General features: G+C 37.6%; 1 protein-coding gene across 3 annotated transcripts in view; it reads right to left on the reverse strand.

Annotated features, from left to right (window-relative positions):
• ttc3 (tetratricopeptide repeat domain 3) overlaps positions 1 to 20888 on the reverse strand; it is a 44094-nt gene extending 23206 nt beyond the window's left edge. For 2 of the 3 annotated variants that reach the window (XM_053646116.1, XM_053646114.1), the window contains exons 1-18: positions 20744 to 20888; positions 19703 to 19781; positions 19541 to 19583; positions 19284 to 19443; positions 17194 to 17272; positions 17001 to 17066; positions 16101 to 16230; positions 15301 to 15386; positions 14998 to 15092; positions 14857 to 14919; positions 14686 to 14740; positions 14035 to 14227; positions 13836 to 13884; positions 13655 to 13730; positions 11071 to 11107; positions 7460 to 7511; positions 4098 to 4188; positions 880 to 1029 (exon numbers count right to left, since the gene is read on the reverse strand). In XM_053646116.1, the coding sequence (XP_053502091.1) occupies positions 880 to 1029; positions 4098 to 4188; positions 7460 to 7511; positions 11071 to 11107; positions 13655 to 13730; positions 13836 to 13884; positions 14035 to 14227; positions 14686 to 14740; positions 14857 to 14919; positions 14998 to 15092; positions 15301 to 15386; positions 16101 to 16230; positions 17001 to 17066; positions 17194 to 17272; positions 19284 to 19443; positions 19541 to 19583; positions 19703 to 19781; positions 20744 to 20751 (1512 nt within the window). In that variant the 5' untranslated portion in view covers positions 20752 to 20888. The remainder of the gene's footprint in view (positions 1 to 879; positions 1030 to 4097; positions 4189 to 7459; positions 7512 to 11070; positions 11108 to 13654; positions 13731 to 13835; positions 13885 to 14034; positions 14228 to 14685; positions 14741 to 14856; positions 14920 to 14997; positions 15093 to 15300; positions 15387 to 16100; positions 16231 to 17000; positions 17067 to 17193; positions 17273 to 19283; positions 19444 to 19540; positions 19584 to 19702; positions 19782 to 20743) is intronic. The other variant, XM_053646115.1, reaches the window with a different exon arrangement.
• Positions 20889 to 20918: the final 30 nt, after the last annotated feature.

Genomic DNA, 20918 nt, shown 5'->3' on the forward strand with positions numbered 1-20918 from the left:
TAGCAGTAAGGAAGGAAACATGACGTTTCATCAGCGTTCCAGAGAAAACAAAAGGTTTTTCAAATCGCTGAGCCGTGAGATGTGAACTGGTGCCAGAATAAATATGTTAGGAGATATGCTGAAAGCAGCTATTTGTATTTACAGAAGTATGGCAAAGACAAAAGGCACAAATGCTAGTTTGGTTATCTGAATTTGCAGTAGGCTTGAAAGATGCCACTCTACTATTGGTCTGTTTATACCTACAGTACATGACCAACAGCCGAGCCACAACAGACATTAGGGTATGGGCTGTAGTTAAGGACTCTGAACAGCACAGACTCCTCTATAATATATAGCAACATGACCGTCCAATGGAAAAAATCTGATTCCAATAAATAAAAAGTCAGTCACTAGTACATGAATCTATCCATGATGACCACAATTAGCATATAACCACTGAGGTCACTTTATGTCTGAACCACCAACCCTGAGCGTGCGAGTCAAACATGCTAACCTGGAACATGTTTGAAAGGGATCCGCAGTCAGTGAGGTACTTCCTGTATTTTATTTTTAATAGACAGCCAAGGAATTAACAAAACAGTGTAATATATTTATTTTTTTTGTGCATTGTAACAGTGTGGTATTTTGAAAAGCATACAGTTATGAAGTTACTAAGATATGAAGAACCCATCTGCATACACCTGTATATCTAGCAACCATAACAACAGTGATCAAAATAAATAAAGATAAAACCTGCATTTAAACAATTACAACACAGATTAAACGGAAACCTCTACGTTAATGAGTACAACGGGCCTCAGATGATCCAATCACTTCCGGGGGTGTGCTTCGTTTGCCTTGTTGTAATTGAAATGCATGTTTGTGGGCGTCATAGCTCACCTTGGTCCCAGTTGAGTGCAGAATCCTGAGCGCCTCAGAGAATGACTGCTCTGCGTTGCGGCAGCGCTGGTCACTGAGCGCAATATGAGCGTCCCGTACTGCAGCACAAAACTGTTCCTTGCTGCACACTTCATTGCTGCTGCTCTGGGCCTTTAGGGAAAAACACATGCTACCTTTAGCACCAATGGACTGGTTTTCCCCACAGAAGACGAATTCTTAAATATGACGGAAGCATAACAATGGGCCTCATTTAATCAACCTTTTATTAAAGGTTATATAGTTCTCTGCACATGGCTAGTGGTTTATGATTGGTTACAGGTAAACAAAACTTCATACTTATTGGTCAAAAAGATAAGACCACTGTGGATTATCATAGAACATTAGAGTTAACTAAATGGTGCAAAACTAAAATGACAAACTTTGAGAACTGCTGAGGAGAGTTACTTCATCTTTGCCTCAAGGTCAAACGCTTCTTCCATCATGTATAAAGACGCGTGGCCGCAGCGTGACCTCAGGTTGCTTAAATCTTGCTCGAGGGAGTGGGCTATGCCTACGCTTCAAATCAGACGTTCAAGAACATCCTCCTGTTCCCTCACAAAACAAGACTAAATATAATGAGCAGACGCGCTAGACGTCCTGGCACCAACATAAGTGTTGCTCCGACCAAGTATAATAAACGAATCAACTAATGATAATGAAGAAATAACTAACAGATAAAGTATTAACAAATTAGTAAAAGTATGAAATGAAAATCATTTTTCATAGCGCAAGCAAAGCTGGACTAAAAACTTCCACCGGATTTGCCAAAAGTTCGGAAACCTCATACTACTCAATTATCATTTTATCCATATGTAAAGCAATATATTATTGTGGTGTTTAAAAATAAAAAAAAATAAAAAAAACTATTATTCATTTAATTAATCAAAAAAGAGGGGCTTGAAGAAAAAGAAGAAAAATAAAATTAAAAAAAAAAAACTTAAGTATAGCTCTTATGGCTCTTCTTACTGTTCATATTAACAGCAGGGTACGATGTCATTTTCAAACTTATTGGAGCATGTTAATCAGTACTCAAGATTCGTGTGTTAATGAAAACCTCACAGAGCATCTACTGTGAACAAGAATGTGTTTTCAAAGACCTAGGAGTTTTATCTGTGTGCTGACCTTGGGTAAGATGTTTTAAGAATGGGCTTTTGTATATATGATGCTGTTAATAATGGGCGTTGGTATGTAGGGAAGCGAGTTGAGGTCTGAACACTGAAAGGACAACACCTGTGTTTGCACATGAAACTTCAGTAAACTATTCCTTTTCGCAAAGTTTTGTGCCTGCTTGCATCTTTATCAAGAAGAAAACAAAGTTACTAATCTATCAAACCCTATGGAAAAAGATTTCATTTCATACTTTTAATAAATCATTCTCAATGGTGTAACAAAACTGGCTAAAAAGTTCCACCAGACTTGCCAAAAAGTTTCAGAAACGCTACGCATGGAATTTCATCATCAACGATCACCTGGAAATTACCAGGCACGTGGACAGCAGCGCTGATTTGCATTTGTTGACATCCACAAAATTCCATAAAAGGTAAAGCTCACAGAGCCGATACGATGAGCAAGAGGCAAAAAATCTCTCAGCCATAGAAATGAAAGTTATTTTGACTCGTGTGCAGAAATGTAATGTCCTCCCTGATGCCATCTTAGACAAGGATCCGTGTCATCTGGAAGCGAATGATCAGCAGCACACTAGCGAGTGTATGACATATTGTGGCTTGGGACTAAAGAATATATTGGTAGCCAATATGTATAACTAACATTTATCATTATTACTTAGAAGCATAACCTAATAAATCAATACTAGTTAACAAGCATAATCTAATCAAGTTATAAGTGTTATAAATATATTCCAAGTGTGTACAGAGTTGAAGGAATTCTGTGTTTTTCCTGCATCATCCTGTACCTTTCAGCACAGCAATAAATTAAACTGCTTTCCAATTAAGACCAATTTGAAGCTTGCAAACCAGTACCAGGCTGAGGTAAGGTACTCAAGTGTTGGGCTGGGATGAAAGCCAGAAACTCATTAAGGTAGCGGACGTGAATTGGGTGAGGGGAAGAAATTCATTAAGGTGTAGAGGTGAAATTGGAACTGATTAAAAACCTTTCTAAGAAGCAATTAACTATGCATGCGCCACAAATGTAAGATATCATATAGACGTGAATAATTAATTATGGCGAAGAAGATTGGTCCATTTTTAATGAGAAAAGGTAAAACCACGCCCAAGATGAGCTCGCTGTTGCCGAAAGGTATAAAGGAATGTGTGTGTTTGCATAATTTAGACTGTCTGCAGAGGTCTCACTTTATTGTTTAAATAAAATTTAATTTCTTTTGACATCCATAACCTTTGGTTTCTGGAAGTATTTTTGGACTTTGCTTGGAGGGATTATTCCACGACAAGACATACCACTTAGTGCTGGTTCTAATAAAGTGTTGAACAGCATTAAAAGACAAAGGCAATGTTATGCGTCACTGTAGTCCGTCCTCCTTTTATACTGTGGCATTCTTTATTGAATTTGTTAAAGGGATTGATGTTGGCTTGCTTTGTTTATATTGTTCATATATAATGTCTTTAATTAATGTCATTAATATAAAACAACTAGGTTTTGCAAAAAGTTCAATAAACTTGGGTCAAGTTATTTAAACATGACAGCGTACTTCGTATATAAAACTCAGTAATTCATCGCAAATTATTTGGTTTGAAGCTGAACAATCGAGGTATTTTTATCATTTAGTGTTTTTGTGAAATTTCCACACTCAAAAGGGTGAGTAGGATACAAACGTTTTTTTTCGTCTTGAAATTACAGGATTTTCATGAACAGCAAATTTCGTGTGTAAATGCTCCTATGCACAAATTAATAATATGAATACTTCTGTTTGTATCCACATGAAGGATAAAGGAAGCCCAGTGTTTGCACATTTATAACAATAGATTAATCTTAAACAGATTAAACAATTCATACATATTAAAGATACATTTTAGGTATACTAATAACTTGCGTCAAAAAACAAGAAAGATTATGCATTTCATGTATCAGGAAATCTAGCCCGAAGGTATTGAGAATGCCTTGAATCTAGCATTGAGAATGCTTATAAGGCTGATCAAAACTTCAGCATGAAACCACACAGTGTCTCGTGCAAATATGCAGTTAAAGGAAGTCAGATCACGTACCTTTTCCTGTGTAGGAGGCTGTTTAGTCCTTACAGACTGCTTCTCTGGAATGCCTGACGCTGCTTTTTTTGCCTTTCGGTCCCCCATTTCACTAGAAGCGGAACAGACAGAATGAATATAAACATGAGATAATTTGGTGCATCAGCTAGCTGGAAAAATAAATAAATTTAAAATTTTTTAAACAAACCTCCATGCTGACCCAGTCTTACGTTATGGTTACCTATAGGTTAACATTATTTAAGCCCATGAGAAGTATGAGAAGTTAATTTAGTTAAATACAATAACGCTGAATAATGAAAATATGGCAATACTCCAATTTCTTGGGAGGGGTTGAAGTTTCTTTGATGGCCATGTCTTCATTTTTGCCCGACTTACCATTAAGAGTTGTAGAACAGTTTTTCACTGCAGAGTGCTGTATTTTGTTTGGGTTTTAGAACAGTTTCTACATCATGCATGTACTGATATGAACAAGCGAAATTTATAAACTGTAAACATCATGTAACAAATTGCTTCATATTGATCAGTGGACCATTTATTATTATTTCTCTGGTCAGTGGGAGAATAGAAGCTGGTAACTGCTTTCTCAAAACCTTATCAATTACACCTAGTGTGTGCGAAATCTGAAGAGCAACCATGATAAACACTAAAAGTTTCAAATTTATCCAAATTTTATTATGCAATACAAACACATGGAGGCAGTGGAGTCACTTAAAAAATTACTTTAGTTGCTTTATACCATTTATACAGCATGTGCACATACTGCACATCCCTAATTAACCTTCAACAGTTTGCACACTACTACCTCCATTCCACCTTGCACCTTTGTTTACTGCACTGTATTTATACCATAATCCATGTCTCCAGACACAGTCATACACCACTTTTTTGTTTTGTTCTTGCCTTATTCCATTTGCATGTTATTTGCACTGTACGGCCAGCCTACCTCCTTGTATCTTTGCCCTTTACATTTAATAGGGCTTGCTGTTTTGCACCTCTGGTTAGATGCTTGCTGTGTTGCATCGGCTTTGTACTTGTACTCTGATCTATGACAAAGTTGAATCTAATCATTTGTCCTGAATTCACAGCTACTCTACAGCCCGCCTTGCCAATAGCAACCCAACGAACAGGTTCCTTTAAATAAGGCACACTGAAGCAGTCAAGATAGTTGACCAAGGATGAAACAGAATGTTTGCATTTTAATTTAACTGACCTCTTGTGGCATCCTTGAAGAAGGATGTTGGTGTAAGATTCAGCGTGTATGTTGGGGAGTATAACCCTTGCATAGCTACAGTAACATCAGAATACAGCATACACAGAAGACCAAGTAAGCAGGATGTGGATAGAGGTTTAGTTTCTTGATTACATTACGACAACCATAAGCGAGGACTCTGACCCGGGGCTCTTCGGCGCACATGCTTTGAGCTGCAGATCCAGCCGAACATGTCCAAAAAAAATTATAACTTGAGTTCAACTATGCATTTTCGGCTGGCATTTACAGTGTAGTTCATTGGAATTAATGTTACTTGATCATTCAGGTGTTTACTGGTGAAAAGTTCAGCCAGTGAACTGGTTTTCTTTCCTAAATTAGAAAAATAATAGACGGAATAGTAAAACAGAGGCTGGTGTTGATTTCTTTCTAGCTCTGATCGTCAACAATAGGCTTCAGAAATTTACGGTCATAACAAGTGACTCGATACACTTGGTGAAACCCCCTAGCTTTCCCATGTGTTGGGAATCATTTATTTAAGCCCAATTTAAGCCAAATTTTTCATATTATGTGTCATATTAGTGACATTTATCAAATTTATTGATGTTTCAATAAATCATACTTATTTGACACCAGCTTATTAAATCATCATTTCTGAGTAACAAAGAATATTCATAATTACATTATAGTGCATTCTTTGGCTAAAGGACAAGATCTCACACTCCTTACTCTCTACATGCTGAGCTTGCTGAGGTAGAACAACAGGTTTGCTATTGATTTAAGACATAAGCAATGGTTTCCCCTACTGAGCACATCCCACGCGCACATACGAATACAAAAGGTTCATGGGGAAGAACAAGCTAATAAATATTCTCCATTTTTTAAACGGAATGAAGGAACCTTGAGCATGTATCTGCGGAAGGTAATGTAGGGAAACAACACGGGGTCCCACTCACTCCAGGCCGGATACTGAAACCATATGACAGCATAGGATAGTTTGAGAAGTAGCACGATTCTTAAAATGCAAGGACTAGTGTAATTAATCACATTTAGCTTGTAAACGCAGTGCCACCCTTTGTGATTTGTGCCGACATGACTAACACCACCGAGATAAAAATATATCCTTGTTTCAACATAAGCAATGAAGAGAAACTTTCCCCATACACATCACTATGTGTCAAACAATGAATTGTTTGTTTTGGAGAACTTTCAAGAAGGACGTTCGGTTGAATAAACAAAACGACTCTGAAGCAGTTTCTCTTTGATTTTCTCTTTTTTTAGGATTTCTATAAGCACACGGCACATGATCGAGGAGGTGCATGTGAAATACATAGTCCCCCAAAATACAGGGTTCCACTCAGGATCTTTTACAGCATGAATGAAATGAAACAAAAAGTATACCATACAGTGAAAATGTTTCTAGAGTTTGAATGCAGAGTCTGTTTTTTTCTGTTTTTAATCTAGTAATGAGGCTGGCTCCAGCATTCACCGACTTAAAAAAAAAAAAAAAAAGAGAGAGAAAGAAGTTATTTTTGTGGTGAAACGTCTGAGTATTGAAAAGAACTTTAGATAGAAAGGGCAAATCCTATTTGACTTGTTACTAAACTATTTTCAGGTCACATAAACACCTTTTCTACAACTGCGACATTTACTGCCATTTAGCCTTAACCACAGAAACCAGGAGAGGACAAAAACAAAAGTGAAACCTCCGAGACAATGAGCACAGCAAACGAGCAGATAAACTAAGCTTAGAAACGGGTGTGTTTTGAAGGCTTGTCGAATGCATTTGGAAGAAGAAAGAAAAATAAAACAAACACCATTTTTAAAAAAAAAAAAAAAAAAAAAAAAAAAAAAAAATCTGCTAGACCGATGAGCTAAGAAGTTAGCTAACGTTGCATCGGAAACTTTAGTCTAAGTGAGCCGAGACCACGGAGCTCACCAACATAACACCAACTTTGTGTCTACTTCGCTTCTCTGCGAGAAAACAGTGTTGTTGTTTTATTAATTTAATTTTAATAATTTTAAAACAGAGAAAGAAAAAAAAATGTTGCCCTGAGGGGAAAAAACGTATGAAGAATCCGGATTTGAGAAGTGTGACTAAAACTCGGTGTAATTCGGAGACAGAAAAAAAAGGAGCTGCTTTAGCTCCAGTTACCTTATAGTGTCTGTAAAGAAGTCCTCAGTTTGAGGGAGAGTCACAGGTTTACCTGAAAACAGAAAGTTCAGTTTGAGAAGTACAGCGGAGAAGCACCGTATCAGACAAGAACCCCTCCTTCCCTCTGCGGTATGCGAGAGAACTGGCAAGACCGGAACTTTGAAAACAAACACGCGCGCGCGCACGCTCTCTCTCACACTTCCAGAGAAACAAAGCGCGTGACCCACACTGTCATTAGCAGCTGCCTCTGAAAATCCAGTCCCTGAAAACGTAAAAGTGCCAGAACGTCGGGTTATCCTCCTTACACGCTTTATAGTTCCCTCTAACTGTCTGCGAAAAATGGGTCACGTGACCTATTTACCTTCCCCCATTAATCTACCCTGTACTGATTATTCGAATATGTGTGCAAACTGCAAACATTTCCACTTCCGGTTGAAAAAGAACTCCCTCGTCTTTGGTCACACCTAAACAAATCGATGCAAACAGTTTGAGGAAGCATGCAACCAGTTTGTGCTGCTTCATAAACTTATGCGACAGAGATTCAGATTCATCTACATGCCTACAGAGGATACAAAAATTCGACACAAAATCCCCTCTTAAAAGTTTTTGTGAAAACTAAATTAAACCAAGTCACAAACAACCAGGGGGGGTGGACAGAAAACAAAAAACTTCCAATACCCAGCTTGCATAAGTATGCACACCTTTTTATAAATGGGAATGTGTCAGGGTTAACTCATGTTAAATAATTATTATACACCTGCCATCAATTAATGTTACTGATTAACCCAAAATAAGGAGTACAGGTGTTCCTATATGATTTTCCTGACATCATCTTGGTAACATCCGACCGGAAAAAGTCATGGGTCGTAAAAACTGCTTACAAAGCAGGTACGGGTTCTCATTGTTAAAAAAATATCAATCAGGAGAGGGTTACAAAAATGTTTCCAAGCCAATGACTATACAATGGGATACTGTAAAGACAATAATCAACAAGTGGAGAAAATATGGCACAACGGTGATGTTACTAAGGACAAGACATCCCATTAAAATTAATGAAAAGACTAGTAGAAAACTCAGGGAGACTGCCAAGAGGCTAAGGCTGGTGCCAAGATGTCTGAACCTGGAGAGAACTGCTTTCTGAGAAAACAAAGGGCACTTAGGATATATAGATACACCCCAACCCCCCTCAATGTTGATCACCTTAAACTCACTCAAGGTCTATATGCATTAGACAGCATGTTATAGTAATGTAAATAAGCTGATTTATACATGTTTGGTATCATTTAAAAGGTGTCGGTGTGTCTGGAAAAATGGTCTCGTTCAAACCACCATTCAAGATCTAGAAAATGTAGTAAATATGGAATGCCACTGAGAGCATACTCTCGCTGGGTCCCTCATACAAATCACATCCTATATGTAAAGAAGGTACAGTCTTCCACAGACATCTAAGGCCCATTCAATAACAAATACCAATTGCCTATTTGCAACCCCTGAATAGTGGGCCCAAATTCCAATTACAAGCACAAACACCACCATATGGTGGACCTACAGAGTATCTGGGTATTTAGGGAGAGAGGGCAAAAGATTCAAGGAATCTGTAGACAGATCTCCTGCACAATTATTGTGTGTAGTTTCATCACTAGGTAAAAAATTTCTAATGATCTTGTTGGTGTTTTATTTAATGTTTTAATATTATTGATCACTGCTCATTATCTTCTGAATTGGATTAAGAATTGTTATTGAACAATTCTAGGTAGGGTGGCAAAAAGGAAGCTTTGACGGATGGATAGATACATGGATAGACAGAACGAACCACCCAAATGTGTTATGGACCGATGAGACCAAAGTTGAACTTTTTGGCCATAATACCAAAAGATATGTTTGGTGAAAAACAAAAAACAGAACACCACCAAAAGAACACTATCCCCACAGTGAAACATGGAGGTGGAAGCATCACGTTTTGGGGCTGTTTTTCTTCAGCTGGAATTGGGGCTTAAATCAGGGTGGAGGGAATAATGAATAGCTCCAAATACCAGACATCTTTAACACTTTTGGCACAAAACTTCAAGCCTTCTGTTGAAACACTTAAGATGAAGTGGAATTTCTCCTTTCAGCACAACAATGACCCAAAGCACACCTCTAAATCAACAAAGCAATGCCTTCACCAAAACAAGTTCAAGCTTTTGGAATGGCCCACCCAGAGTCCAGTCCTAAATCCAATTGAAAATCTGTGGGGTGACCTGAAGATGGCTGTGCAAAGGAGATGCGCAGCCAAATTGACAGAGTTTTACATGGAAGACTGGCAAAATATAGCCAAGTCAAGATGTACCAAACTGACTAACACTTACCCAAAAAGATTGAATGCTGTGATCAAATCTAAAGGTGCTTCAACTAAAGTATTAGTTTAGGGGTGTGCACACTTATGCAACCAGGTTTGTACATTTTGTTTTCCCTAAAATGATTGTGTTTTGAAAGAAGGAATTATTTTCACTTTAATTTATATGTTGTCATTTCACAATAAAGGCAGAACAGGTTCTGACATGACTTATATTGGTTTCATTTGCTTTCAAAAACCTGCCATTTAAACAGGGGAGTGTATACGTTTTTCTATCCACTGTGCATAGCCTATGTAATCTTGTCGCAGTTCCAGTTTCAATACTTTGCAAACACTGCATCAGCTGTTATTAAAAGGTACACAGATTTTAGTGCTTACTTAATAACTGATTTAATTTTATTATCAAAAAACAAAATTGCTGGTTATAAATCTGCTTTATTTTTTGATTTTTTTTGATGCAGTGGACTATCAAGTGTTTGGACTTTAGCATTCGATTCAAATGGTTTCTCAGATAGCATTTATTAAAAGCAGTACAGAATGGTATCACGTACATGAGGTTACTTGCTGCAAAAACTTTGGCACGGAGCTAAACATTTTGCATTTAAACAAATCAGCCCAGACAAGTAAATGTCAGCCAAGGACTACCGAGCAGGCTAAGCAAAAAAACAAAAAAAAGTACAAGAAATGTGTCTTTTTAATTTAGCAATGAATAAAAAATTAGCTAAGAAGTAAATATTGAAGCAACATCACTTATTAACTTGTCACGTTTCTTTTTCTTTTTCTTTTCAATTAAGTTTTTAGGGTAAAGAAAAAGCCTTTTTACACAGCTTTTTCTGGTCCCTCAAATGTTGGCCTGATCCTGGTTTGAACAGGTCTTTGCATGTCTGTTGGAATAGTGCCAGGTACTGCCCTATGCAGTTCCCTTCTGTAATTGTTCGGAACATGATTTTGTGAAATGAGTCATGTACAGAAACGCAGCACATTGGTACGTACTGTCTGTTTTTCTGGTACTTTCTAGAAGTCACTGTTAATCTACATCAATGACACTTTAATTTAATTAGTACCTTCTTGTCATGCACTTAATCATCTTTAGGTATACACCCAGAGTGTTGTATGACTAGACTTTAGCAAATTTAGACAAAGCAAATGTTTGTCATTTCTTTCAGAAAAAGTGAAGCCTTTTCAGAGGTTTTTCATCTTACACCCTTTATTCAGTACAAATGCGAGCATCATAAATGTACACTGAAGAAAATGACTGCATTGAAACAAAACTCACCTGTTGGTTCATCTTGCTTTGTGTCTTCTGCTTTCTGCTATATAAGAACATGAAAGATTTTGTATTCATAGTTACTCAACACTCAGACCTTTTTAGATTAGACAGTTAATATACTCATTTATCTGACATTTTATTTTACATGACTGGTTTCTTTTAAATAAAAATTAAAATACAAATAAATAAATACACAGATGACTGTCACTGATTACATTTACATGGACAGCAATAATCTAATTATTGACCTTACTCTGAGTAAGATAATAATGTGATTATGGTGTTTACATGAGTCACTTTTAGAATACTCCTTTCATGTACCCGTTTTACATGTTATAGAACATAATTAGATTAACGGCAAACGTCATTACGTCACCGCGCTACACCGTTAGACGTTCACTCCAGAATTTCACGTATCAACATATAGTTCGTCTTCGTTATGGTACCGTATACAGTTTTGGGTGTTTTTATTTAATTTTTTTATGAACGCTTTAAGTGCAGTTAATTATTTGTCATGCTTTACGTGCAAATAGACGACTGCTTGAAACCGTGGGCTGCGTCCCAAACCGCGTACTTACCGTCTATATAGTAGACGAGATACATGTATTTTTCCCAACTACAGGCCTATAGTAGGCAAGTATGCGGTTTGGGACGCAGCCATGCTGTCTTGTTCGCCGTAAAATGTTGAACACTGCCGTGTGTAATCGTGTCCTGTTGCAAAACGCAGTGAAAACTCTCACATGACGTTCATAATGTGATTAAGGTGTTTACATGTCTGTAATACACGTCTAACATAATGCAACTAAAACAGGAGTACTCCACATGTCTTAATTTGATTAGTGTTTACTTTGAGTATGACCTTAATCAGATTAAGGTAATTAAAAATTGCTGTTTACATGGTAGTTTCTTAAACACAGTATTGTCTTAATCGGGTTAATAGTGGATTATTGTTGTCCATGTAAACGCACTGCCTGATTTGCTTGAGGTATGGAAAAGTGTCAGGTGTCTTAGCAAGGAAAAGATGAAAAATGGGTCCTGTACCACTGGTATTGAAACACCCTTTAAACGGTTATTCAGATTTTTTTTTTTAATTATTATTCTCTCTGTTGAAATTTGAAAGGCCTGAAGATACTAAGTTAGGATGAATAGTGCAATTATCCATAGAATTGTTAAGACCTGCATCAGCCTGATCTTGGCACTTTAGCTAGAGATTTAAAATTCTTGGCCTATACATCCTGAAGAGAGTCAAAACTCCCTTCTTCCTATGCTTTCCTTGAATAAAGTGATAGTTTTTCTACTTATTATACTAGTTAATTTGCATAACATACAAAAACAAATTTCTGCTCTGCCTACACAAAAGTAGGCAAAAAAAAGTAGGTTTTGTATATTATGTATGATTGGCATGATTCGTTGGTAGACTGTTCCAGAAAAATAAATGTTGGGCCAAAAGTAAGTTATCTTGGTATCATGATGTCCAATTTTCATGAAACTTATAAATGTTCATTACGGCAATCTGAGGACAGACCCAAAATTATGGGTCATTTAACAAATAGCTGGTTCAAGCTCAAACTCTCCATTTTATAAGTGGATATTTATGAGTGACTATCATTATCAGCCGATAAGATTTTGCCAGTGCTTTGACAGACTCGCCTTTGTTACGGAATTTGGCACATAGTACAGATAAACCTCCAGAGACACTAGTAATATAAATTTTGATTATATTCCAAATGATATTGACTGAATCTTTTGAGCTCTTAGGATCTTTAGCTACAAGGCAGTAGTGGTGTTGCAGTTAATACTCTTAGCTTCTGGAAAAAAGCTGAGATTTCAAATCCTGGCTCCACCACGTTCTACCTGGCACATTCAGCAATGCCCAGAACTCTTGATTCTTCCAATGTAAATCAGTAGGATGGTATATAATTGAAAGAAAAAAAAAAGATAATTATAATATAAGTAGTTGGACCCTGATGATCACCACTTGCATTTCTAGTTCACCCAGCTCACCAGCTTCTTTAATAGAAACCTTTGTACCCCTGCATCGCCTGATCTTCAGCTGTCTGGTTTTGGTGAGCCTGTGCCCATTGAGCCAGAAGATTCCTCATCTTCTTCACTGTTCAATGTCTTGTGCATTCTGAGATGCTTTTCTGCTCACCACGGTTGTAAAGAGTGGTTATTTGACTTCCTGTCAGTCTTGAATCAGTTTGGCTATTCTCTTCTGACCTGTCTCATCAACAAGGCGTTTCTGCCTGTGGAGCTCTTGCACTGGACGCGTGTTTTGTTATATTGCACCATTCTGTATAAACTGTGTGAAAATCCCAGAAGATTAGCAGTTTCTGAAATACGCAAACCAAGCCCCCGTCTGGCACCTTCAGGCATGCCAGAAGTCACTGAGATTTTGTTTGATGTGACAAACATGTGAAGCTCTTGTCCTGTATCTGCATGAGTTTATGCACTGCGCTGCTGCCAAACGACTGGATGAGCAGATCATTTCATGAATGAGCAGAGATACAATTGTTCCTATTACAGTGGCCAGCGACTGTGTATTTGTATTGGTTCCACTTTATTAAACTATTCATTTTTGTTCTCTCACCTTATTTTCTGCAGTATCAGAGCTATGAGCTGCCTCTGGAGCTTTGTCTGGATCTACTCCACATGCTCCCTCGTGTCTATTGGAAATGAAACACTATTCAAACCAACAAACAAACAAACAACAAACAAAATGCACTTCTTATTGCATATTAAAAAAAAATAGAGCAGGGGAGGAAGGATACCGTTTACTGGATCCTTTCCTAGCCTCAGTTTTCTTCTGTTTTCCTTCAGCTTGAAAAAAAGTATACATTTAAAAAGGTAAGCAGGAGGAAGAGAATAATGCTGCTGCAGAGTTTTGTAGTTATTTTTCTAGTTATGGAGATCATGCTTGTGTGTGTGTGTGTGTGTGTGTGTATATGTGTGTGCAGTGTGCTTAATCACCCTCTGAACATGCTGGAGCTCTGCCTCTACTTCTACCCTCAGACATCTCAGTCATGAAGCGACTGTACTGCTGTTGGAGGTCTCTCATTCCCTCCGGATCAGCATTGCAATAGCTCTGAGCTGCAATGTTGGATTCTACTGCTTTGTCTCTAGCTCCAAGGAAGAACAAGGCATCACAGAAACGATAGTGGCCCTGAAACATATCGACGGACAAAAACGGGGAAATTACCAGGGAAGCGAACACTGAGAAGTGTGTGGAGGACAGAATGGTCTACATTTAGGGTGAAATAGTAAGTAAGTAAATTTTATTTATAAAGCACATTCAACACAGTGAAGCTGACCAAAGTGCTGAACAGAGTAAAGAAAATAAAATAGAAAACAGAATAAAACCAAATAAAGACAGACAATAGTAAAAGATTCGATTAAAACGCCTGGGAGAAGAGATAAGTTTTCAGCCTCTTTTTAAAAATGATAATTGAAGGTGCAAGGCAGATGTCCAGTGGCAATTGATTCCATAATCGACGGGCAGCAACTGAAAAAGCTCTATCCCCCTTAGTTTTTAAACAGGATCGAGGAACATAAAGAAGAAACCCATCAGAAGATCATAGAAATAATATAAAAAAAACAAATAAAATAGCAGAAGTGGTTTACCTTTGCCCAGTCTCGCTGCAGTAGAATAGCTCGCTTCCCATCACCCATTGCTTTCCTGAAGACATTTTATTATAAAAATGATTTTGCAAGCTGTATAATGCTTAAAACGAATTTGTAGAACGTTTATTAAAACGGTATTTAAATCAAATGAAATGATGGCACAAAACGTACAGGTATTTTTCACAACGAATATAGCAGAGTGCTCTGTTCCCGTACAAGATGTGGTTGTTGGTACTGAAACACAATACGCAAGATTGAAATACAGTTCATAATTACTGCGCTTATGTACTAGTCAGAATATTGGGAACTTACTGGAATTTAATGGCCTTTGAGTACCATTTCACTGCAAGATCAAACTTTTTCTTCTGAAATTGTTCATTCCCTTTGTTCTTCATTTCTTCACTTTTCTGTGAAAACAAATGAAGAAACATTTTGAAATCTAATTATAGATTTTAATCTGAAGAAAAAAAAAGTCAAGAGGCAATAAGTACTTCACTTCAAACATTATCTTTATCTTTTGGATGAATAGAAGAAGAAAAAAAATCTGTTAAAACTATACTTAATCTAATTCTGGTAGATCTGCCTAAACAAGCTCTTATCCCGCTGAATTCTTACCAGTAAACACCATTTATCCGGCTCTAACGACAGCTCCCTAAACATCTTCTTTTTGCTACATGACATCACCTGTATGTAACGAGAATCTGAGAAGAAAACAAATAAATAAATTAATGAATAAAATCAAGGCAACATTGACACATTTTGCTGCAAAATCCCCCCCCCCCTTTTTAAATAAATGTTTTTCAAAATTTTGAAATTGAATGGAATGAAGGAGTTCAGGTAGCAAATGAAGGAGATGGTGTTCAGCTTTGTTGGCACATAGGTCAGGCTAAGGCTCAAGCAGAACACCTGTGAGGTTTCACGACAGAAAAACGATCGCCCTATCATCCAGATACCGCGAGTTCAAATCTGGATGATGCTGATCTCTCTCCCCCATCAGTCCCAGCGACACTAGCCAATCGTGAGCGTCTATGAGCTCATGTATGCAGAAGAGGGGGGATAATTTTCAGTTTACTCACTGTGTGTTTATGATGTGCGTGAAGTTGGCCCCCACCCAAAATAGCAAAATGGTCTCAATCGTTTGTGCCGTAAAATGTTCATTTGTGCTGCTTCGTTTTTTTAGAAATGAAAAGAATATTTATAGGTCATTCTGAGGTCACTCAGCCCACCCCCCCCCCCCCCAATGCTCCAAATTCACCCCAAATAGTCTCGTTTGTTTGTGCTTCGTTAATAGAACAGAAATGTACAACTGTATACTGCGGCCTGTATACTTATTGAAGACATTTAGAGGAATACTCTCACCCAGATGAAAGAATGTATTTACAATGTACTGTATACAGTATAGTGAACTAACTTACACTCAGAAAATACAAAATCTAGAACTTGGTAGCGTATTTGCTTTGATCCAAGCTGAAGGAGCCTCCTGCTAAAACCTGGAGAACCAGATTCCGTTAGCCAGCTGATTGCCTTCATAAGACCATCATCTTCCTGTGGAGAAAGAGAGAGAAAGAGAGAGTTACATACATATGCAGCATTTGTTAAAACTCCCAACTAAGGATTTCAGACCTCCGACTAGGAAAAAACTAAATAAAGAACAAGCCCCAGGAACACGGAATTCCTAGTCAGAAAGTCAAGGTGATCATCTCGCCCCGAGTTTGGTGCGTGACATCATATCAACATGGCTGCTCATAGCATCAACAGTAAACAAAGCAGCGCCTCTTTACTTTTAAACGAGCTATACTGTATGTACTAGCATTTGTTTTAGATCGATAAACATAGACACGTTAACTTGTTAAATCTAAAACACTGACTATACAGTTCACTGTTCTGAGGAGGTAAAGGTAAACATACATCACTCAACAGTTAGCTTGCTAGATTTTTGTTTACAAAAGACAAACAATGAAGCCGTTCATGCCCCAACCCACCCCCCATTTTATAGCCTGAAAGCACAGAGTTCCTACTTCGAGTTAAATCAAATACAGCACTAATCCTCTTTCATGCAAGAGACCCTTAACTACAATATTTGTTCTGTAAAAGAAATGCCAAGATTTCAAGAAAATCACTCCATATATGAAGAGCATCTTCTCATCACCATACATAAAGGCAAATAAATCCTATAATAAAACTTGCTCTGCCATAAAGCTAGTGCTACACCATAAGCCAGAATATTAAAACCCTGAGTGACTTTGACAAGGGGCAAATTGTGAAGGCTAGACGACTGGGTCAGAGCATCTCCAAAACAGTTTAATCAGACTTACCATTCTAAAAGACATGCTAATCATGATCAACTCTCTTGCTTTCCTCTCAGGATCCGTGCTCGCCAGCTATAACGACAAATGAAAATGAAAAATCACAACTGGATTTTCTGACACAAATCCTGCATAGACACTTTCATGGGATTTACGTGTTATACGGAGATTTTCAAGCCATACAGAAAACCATGATACGTACACATTTTTCCACAGTGTCAAGAATGAGCTCCAAGATTTCAATTCTTTGCAGCCTTTTCAAACTCAAATCATTTGAAACACTAAGAATGACAGAAAAAAAACAAAAACAAACAAACATTAGAATAAAATGCAGACTATACTGTTAAAGGTTAAGGTAATTTTGTCAAGGTCTTTCAAAATATACAAGTACAATCTTAATACAAGACTAAATCCTTTTGAAAAAGCAGACATTACCTATTACTAGTAGCGTTAATATGATATTAAGGAAGTCATAATAATAATGTACTATACATTCTAGGAAAGAAAATGACCAACAACGTGTCTTCATGGTACAGATTCTACATTCTCTGGACCGGTACAGGAGGAATAAACACCATTGTTCCAAGATATTCCCTCAGCTGCAGTTTTGATGATTGTAGTAGAGAGCATTGTCCTTACGTGACTCTAATAGGTGTTGAACTGGGATGAGATCTTGGTCACTATAAAGCACGTAGCCTATTATTTACATAATTGTCATCCTCATCAAACCATTCAGTGAGCCCTTGAGCCCTGTAGATGGAGACAGTATCATCCTGGAAGAAACCACTCCCATCAGAATAGAAAATGTTTGATCATAGGATACAAGTGATAAAGTCAGAAGACTGCACTGGAGCACAGGCCTGATCCTGATCATAGTGTCATGATCGCGCTAATCAAAACTTTTTATGGTTAATCATTTTATAGTAAAAAAATTTTGCATTGAGAGACTATTAGGCACTGATTTTTAAAAAAATAAATAAATAATTCCCCCAAACAGATTTGCATCACTCTCTGACTACTTGCATGCAAATATTCCCAAATGCTCTTTGCTAAACTCTACAATAAACATGAAGAGTTCTTAAATCCCAGTAAGGGGTGACTCTTAAACCAAGTTTCACTCCATACCTTCATACGACCCATCGAGTACTAATCCGATCCCAACAATCATCAATTCACAGAACAACAAATTAAAAATGTTCAATTCATTCAATTTTACTTGTATTCCACTTTAGGCATTATCACAAAACAGCTTTACAGAAATCCAGATTTAGATTTAGATTTCAACCCTTAATTACAAAAACCAGAGGCAATCGTAGAAAGGACACATGAGAAGATGAAGAAACCTGTGTGTTTCAAACCTGTTTAAATGTTTGACTAATTCAATTTTACTTGTATTCCACTTTAGGCGTTATCACAAAGCAGCTTTACAGAAATTACAACCCCTAATTACAAAAACCAGAGGCAGCCGTAGAAAGGAAACATGAGAAGATGAAGAAACCTTGGAAAAAACCTTGACTCAATAAAAAACCTGCCCTCTTCCCTATAGTGAGATGATAAGTCATTTCTCTTCTCCAGCTGTATATTATCAAGTCAAACAGTACCGAGTGCGTTAAAAGGACGTTCAATATGAGCATCGTAGTCTTGATGATGCCATGAATCCAGGTGAGCTTATCTACTGAATCGAGGGTAAAACTCGTCGCCCTGACACCATGTCACTTGGAAGCAATTTATTTTTATATTGTCCGAGACAAGCCAGAAGAAAAAATATTTGCATACAAGTTCAAAAAAATTTCTAAGAGAAAAAGCAAGATAAACCAGTATTTCAGACATCTCAAATGTGGAAATGCATCAAACTGACCCAGAACATAATAGGAAAGTTAAGCGTATAGCACTGGTTTATTTTATATTATTTATTCTATGTGAAATGCTTTTTTCAATTATTATTATTATTAAGCGGTTCAAACACTGCAATATATTTTGAAAATCTACTATAAGGAAAGTTATAGTGCTGTTACATAACCACTTGCAGTGAGTCATTTGACAAAGAATTAGGACACACCTGCGTTCTTCCCACTTAAACTCAATTTTAAAAAATGTAAAGCACTTGTATTTAGACGTCAGTCCTCAGGGGTTAGATAACTTCTCTTTTCAAAGAAGTGTTGCTCAATGAGTATGTGCTGCATGCTGTAAAGCGTGGCTACTCCGACATTTCCAGTTTCAGGAATTTGCAGACGATACACGACTCGAAATTAACGTGTTTTATGTTGTTTCTATCGCAGAAGCAAAACTCACTTGTAGTCCAAGAAGCCCATATCCACTGCCCAGGCTGTAGTGCTGTGATTGTCCTGCTGCTTGTACAGAATATGCCACCAGAACACTGAGACGTGCAGCAAGTGTCCTGCCAGTCTTCTCAGCTCGGGATCGATTTTACCCCACCGCTCGTACAAGACGTCTAAACAATTCACAAGAAAGAAGAAACACAAGCGAAGCCGTGTCATCACTCACAGACCAAACGGCCAACCGAGCACTGTAAAATCGTGGAATCTTACCAGGTGGCTCCATGTGGATGTATGGAAATTTGTCGTGATAAACCTACATGCAGAATAATGATTAAAAAAAAATAATTAAAAAAAACACATTATTATTTCTAAACTCCTCCAAACATCACATAGTTGAATGAATAAAAAATGAATCTCTTTCCCGAAACATACAATTTTAGTCTTGTGTCGGACCACGTCTGCTGTGTCCTCAATGTCAGAATCTTCAGACTCGAACATTTCATGTCTGAAACTGCACAGATACGTTGAAGAAGAAAAACACAAACATTACTTTTTTCCCCCTTTTTCCAGAAACAAGACGGGCTAAAATGCAAACTATAGGGGAAAAACACAGCACTTAGAGAGACAGACAGACAGACAGACAGACAGATACTTTGCCTGTAAATAATAGTTAAGAAATTAAAGGAGAAAAACTAAATAAACAGAGTTCAATGTTTATACTGTAAATCCAACCATATTCAGTAGCCCACACAGCCATAAAATCATTTCTGTGAAGGATTTAGGGGGAAAAAACATAATATTTGGTAATAATATGACCTCATGTGTAGTCATATACAGTAAGGTGGGTGTAAAAACCTCGCCCTTGAGTTGTTGAAGTATAATTATGATGATTATGGTAGAAATTCTCCCTCCTGAACCACATTGTTAAACCGCACACTATCTCAATCCCAAATCAATCATATACCTGAAAACGCCCACTACCACACGATATAGCGTCCCGGATATTACTGGACAAACAGACAGATAATGTTTAATATGAGGTGCTCCAGAAGTTACCAAAGGGAGCGTTAGTCATTTCCTGTACGTCTGTGTTTTAGAGATTTTACAGTAGCTCTTCCCTAAAGTCTTATTATTTATCACTTAAAACTATACCTAAGTCATTGTCCATACCGAAACTGAAACGCAGTAGCTAGGGTTAAATGAAAGTGAAGAAAAATCAGTCAGTAAGTGAACAAAAGCACTGGTTATTGTCGGTCCATCCTCACAGCATGTAAATGTATTACAATCAGGAACTAGAGTGAATAAAGGGTAGGCTAGGGTTAGCCTCGGCTGAGACAGCAGCTCGGCCCTACCACTGCTTATTCTCAGAAATAACAAAGAAAAAACACATACACGGTTCAGATGGCGCCCAGAACAGCTATCGGTGTAATCAAGTCACACACGGAGGTTCAATATAACATTCATGTCACCAACCTTTCCATGGTTCGTCAGGGTTGAGAGAGAATTTCAGCAACATAAAGACACGTACATTTATTCTAGCATGAGTGAGTGTGGACTTTGAAACATAAACATGTTAGTGTCGCCCCCTGGCGAGCGTCAGAGTTATAAACTCTCCGATCCACAGCAGCGGAAGCCGAGACTCCATTTC

Source organism: Ictalurus furcatus, chromosome 16 (genome assembly GCF_023375685.1).
Source record: "Ictalurus furcatus strain D&B chromosome 16, Billie_1.0, whole genome shotgun sequence".
In the NCBI taxonomy this organism is placed as follows: Eukaryota; Metazoa; Chordata; class Actinopteri; order Siluriformes; family Ictaluridae; genus Ictalurus; species Ictalurus furcatus.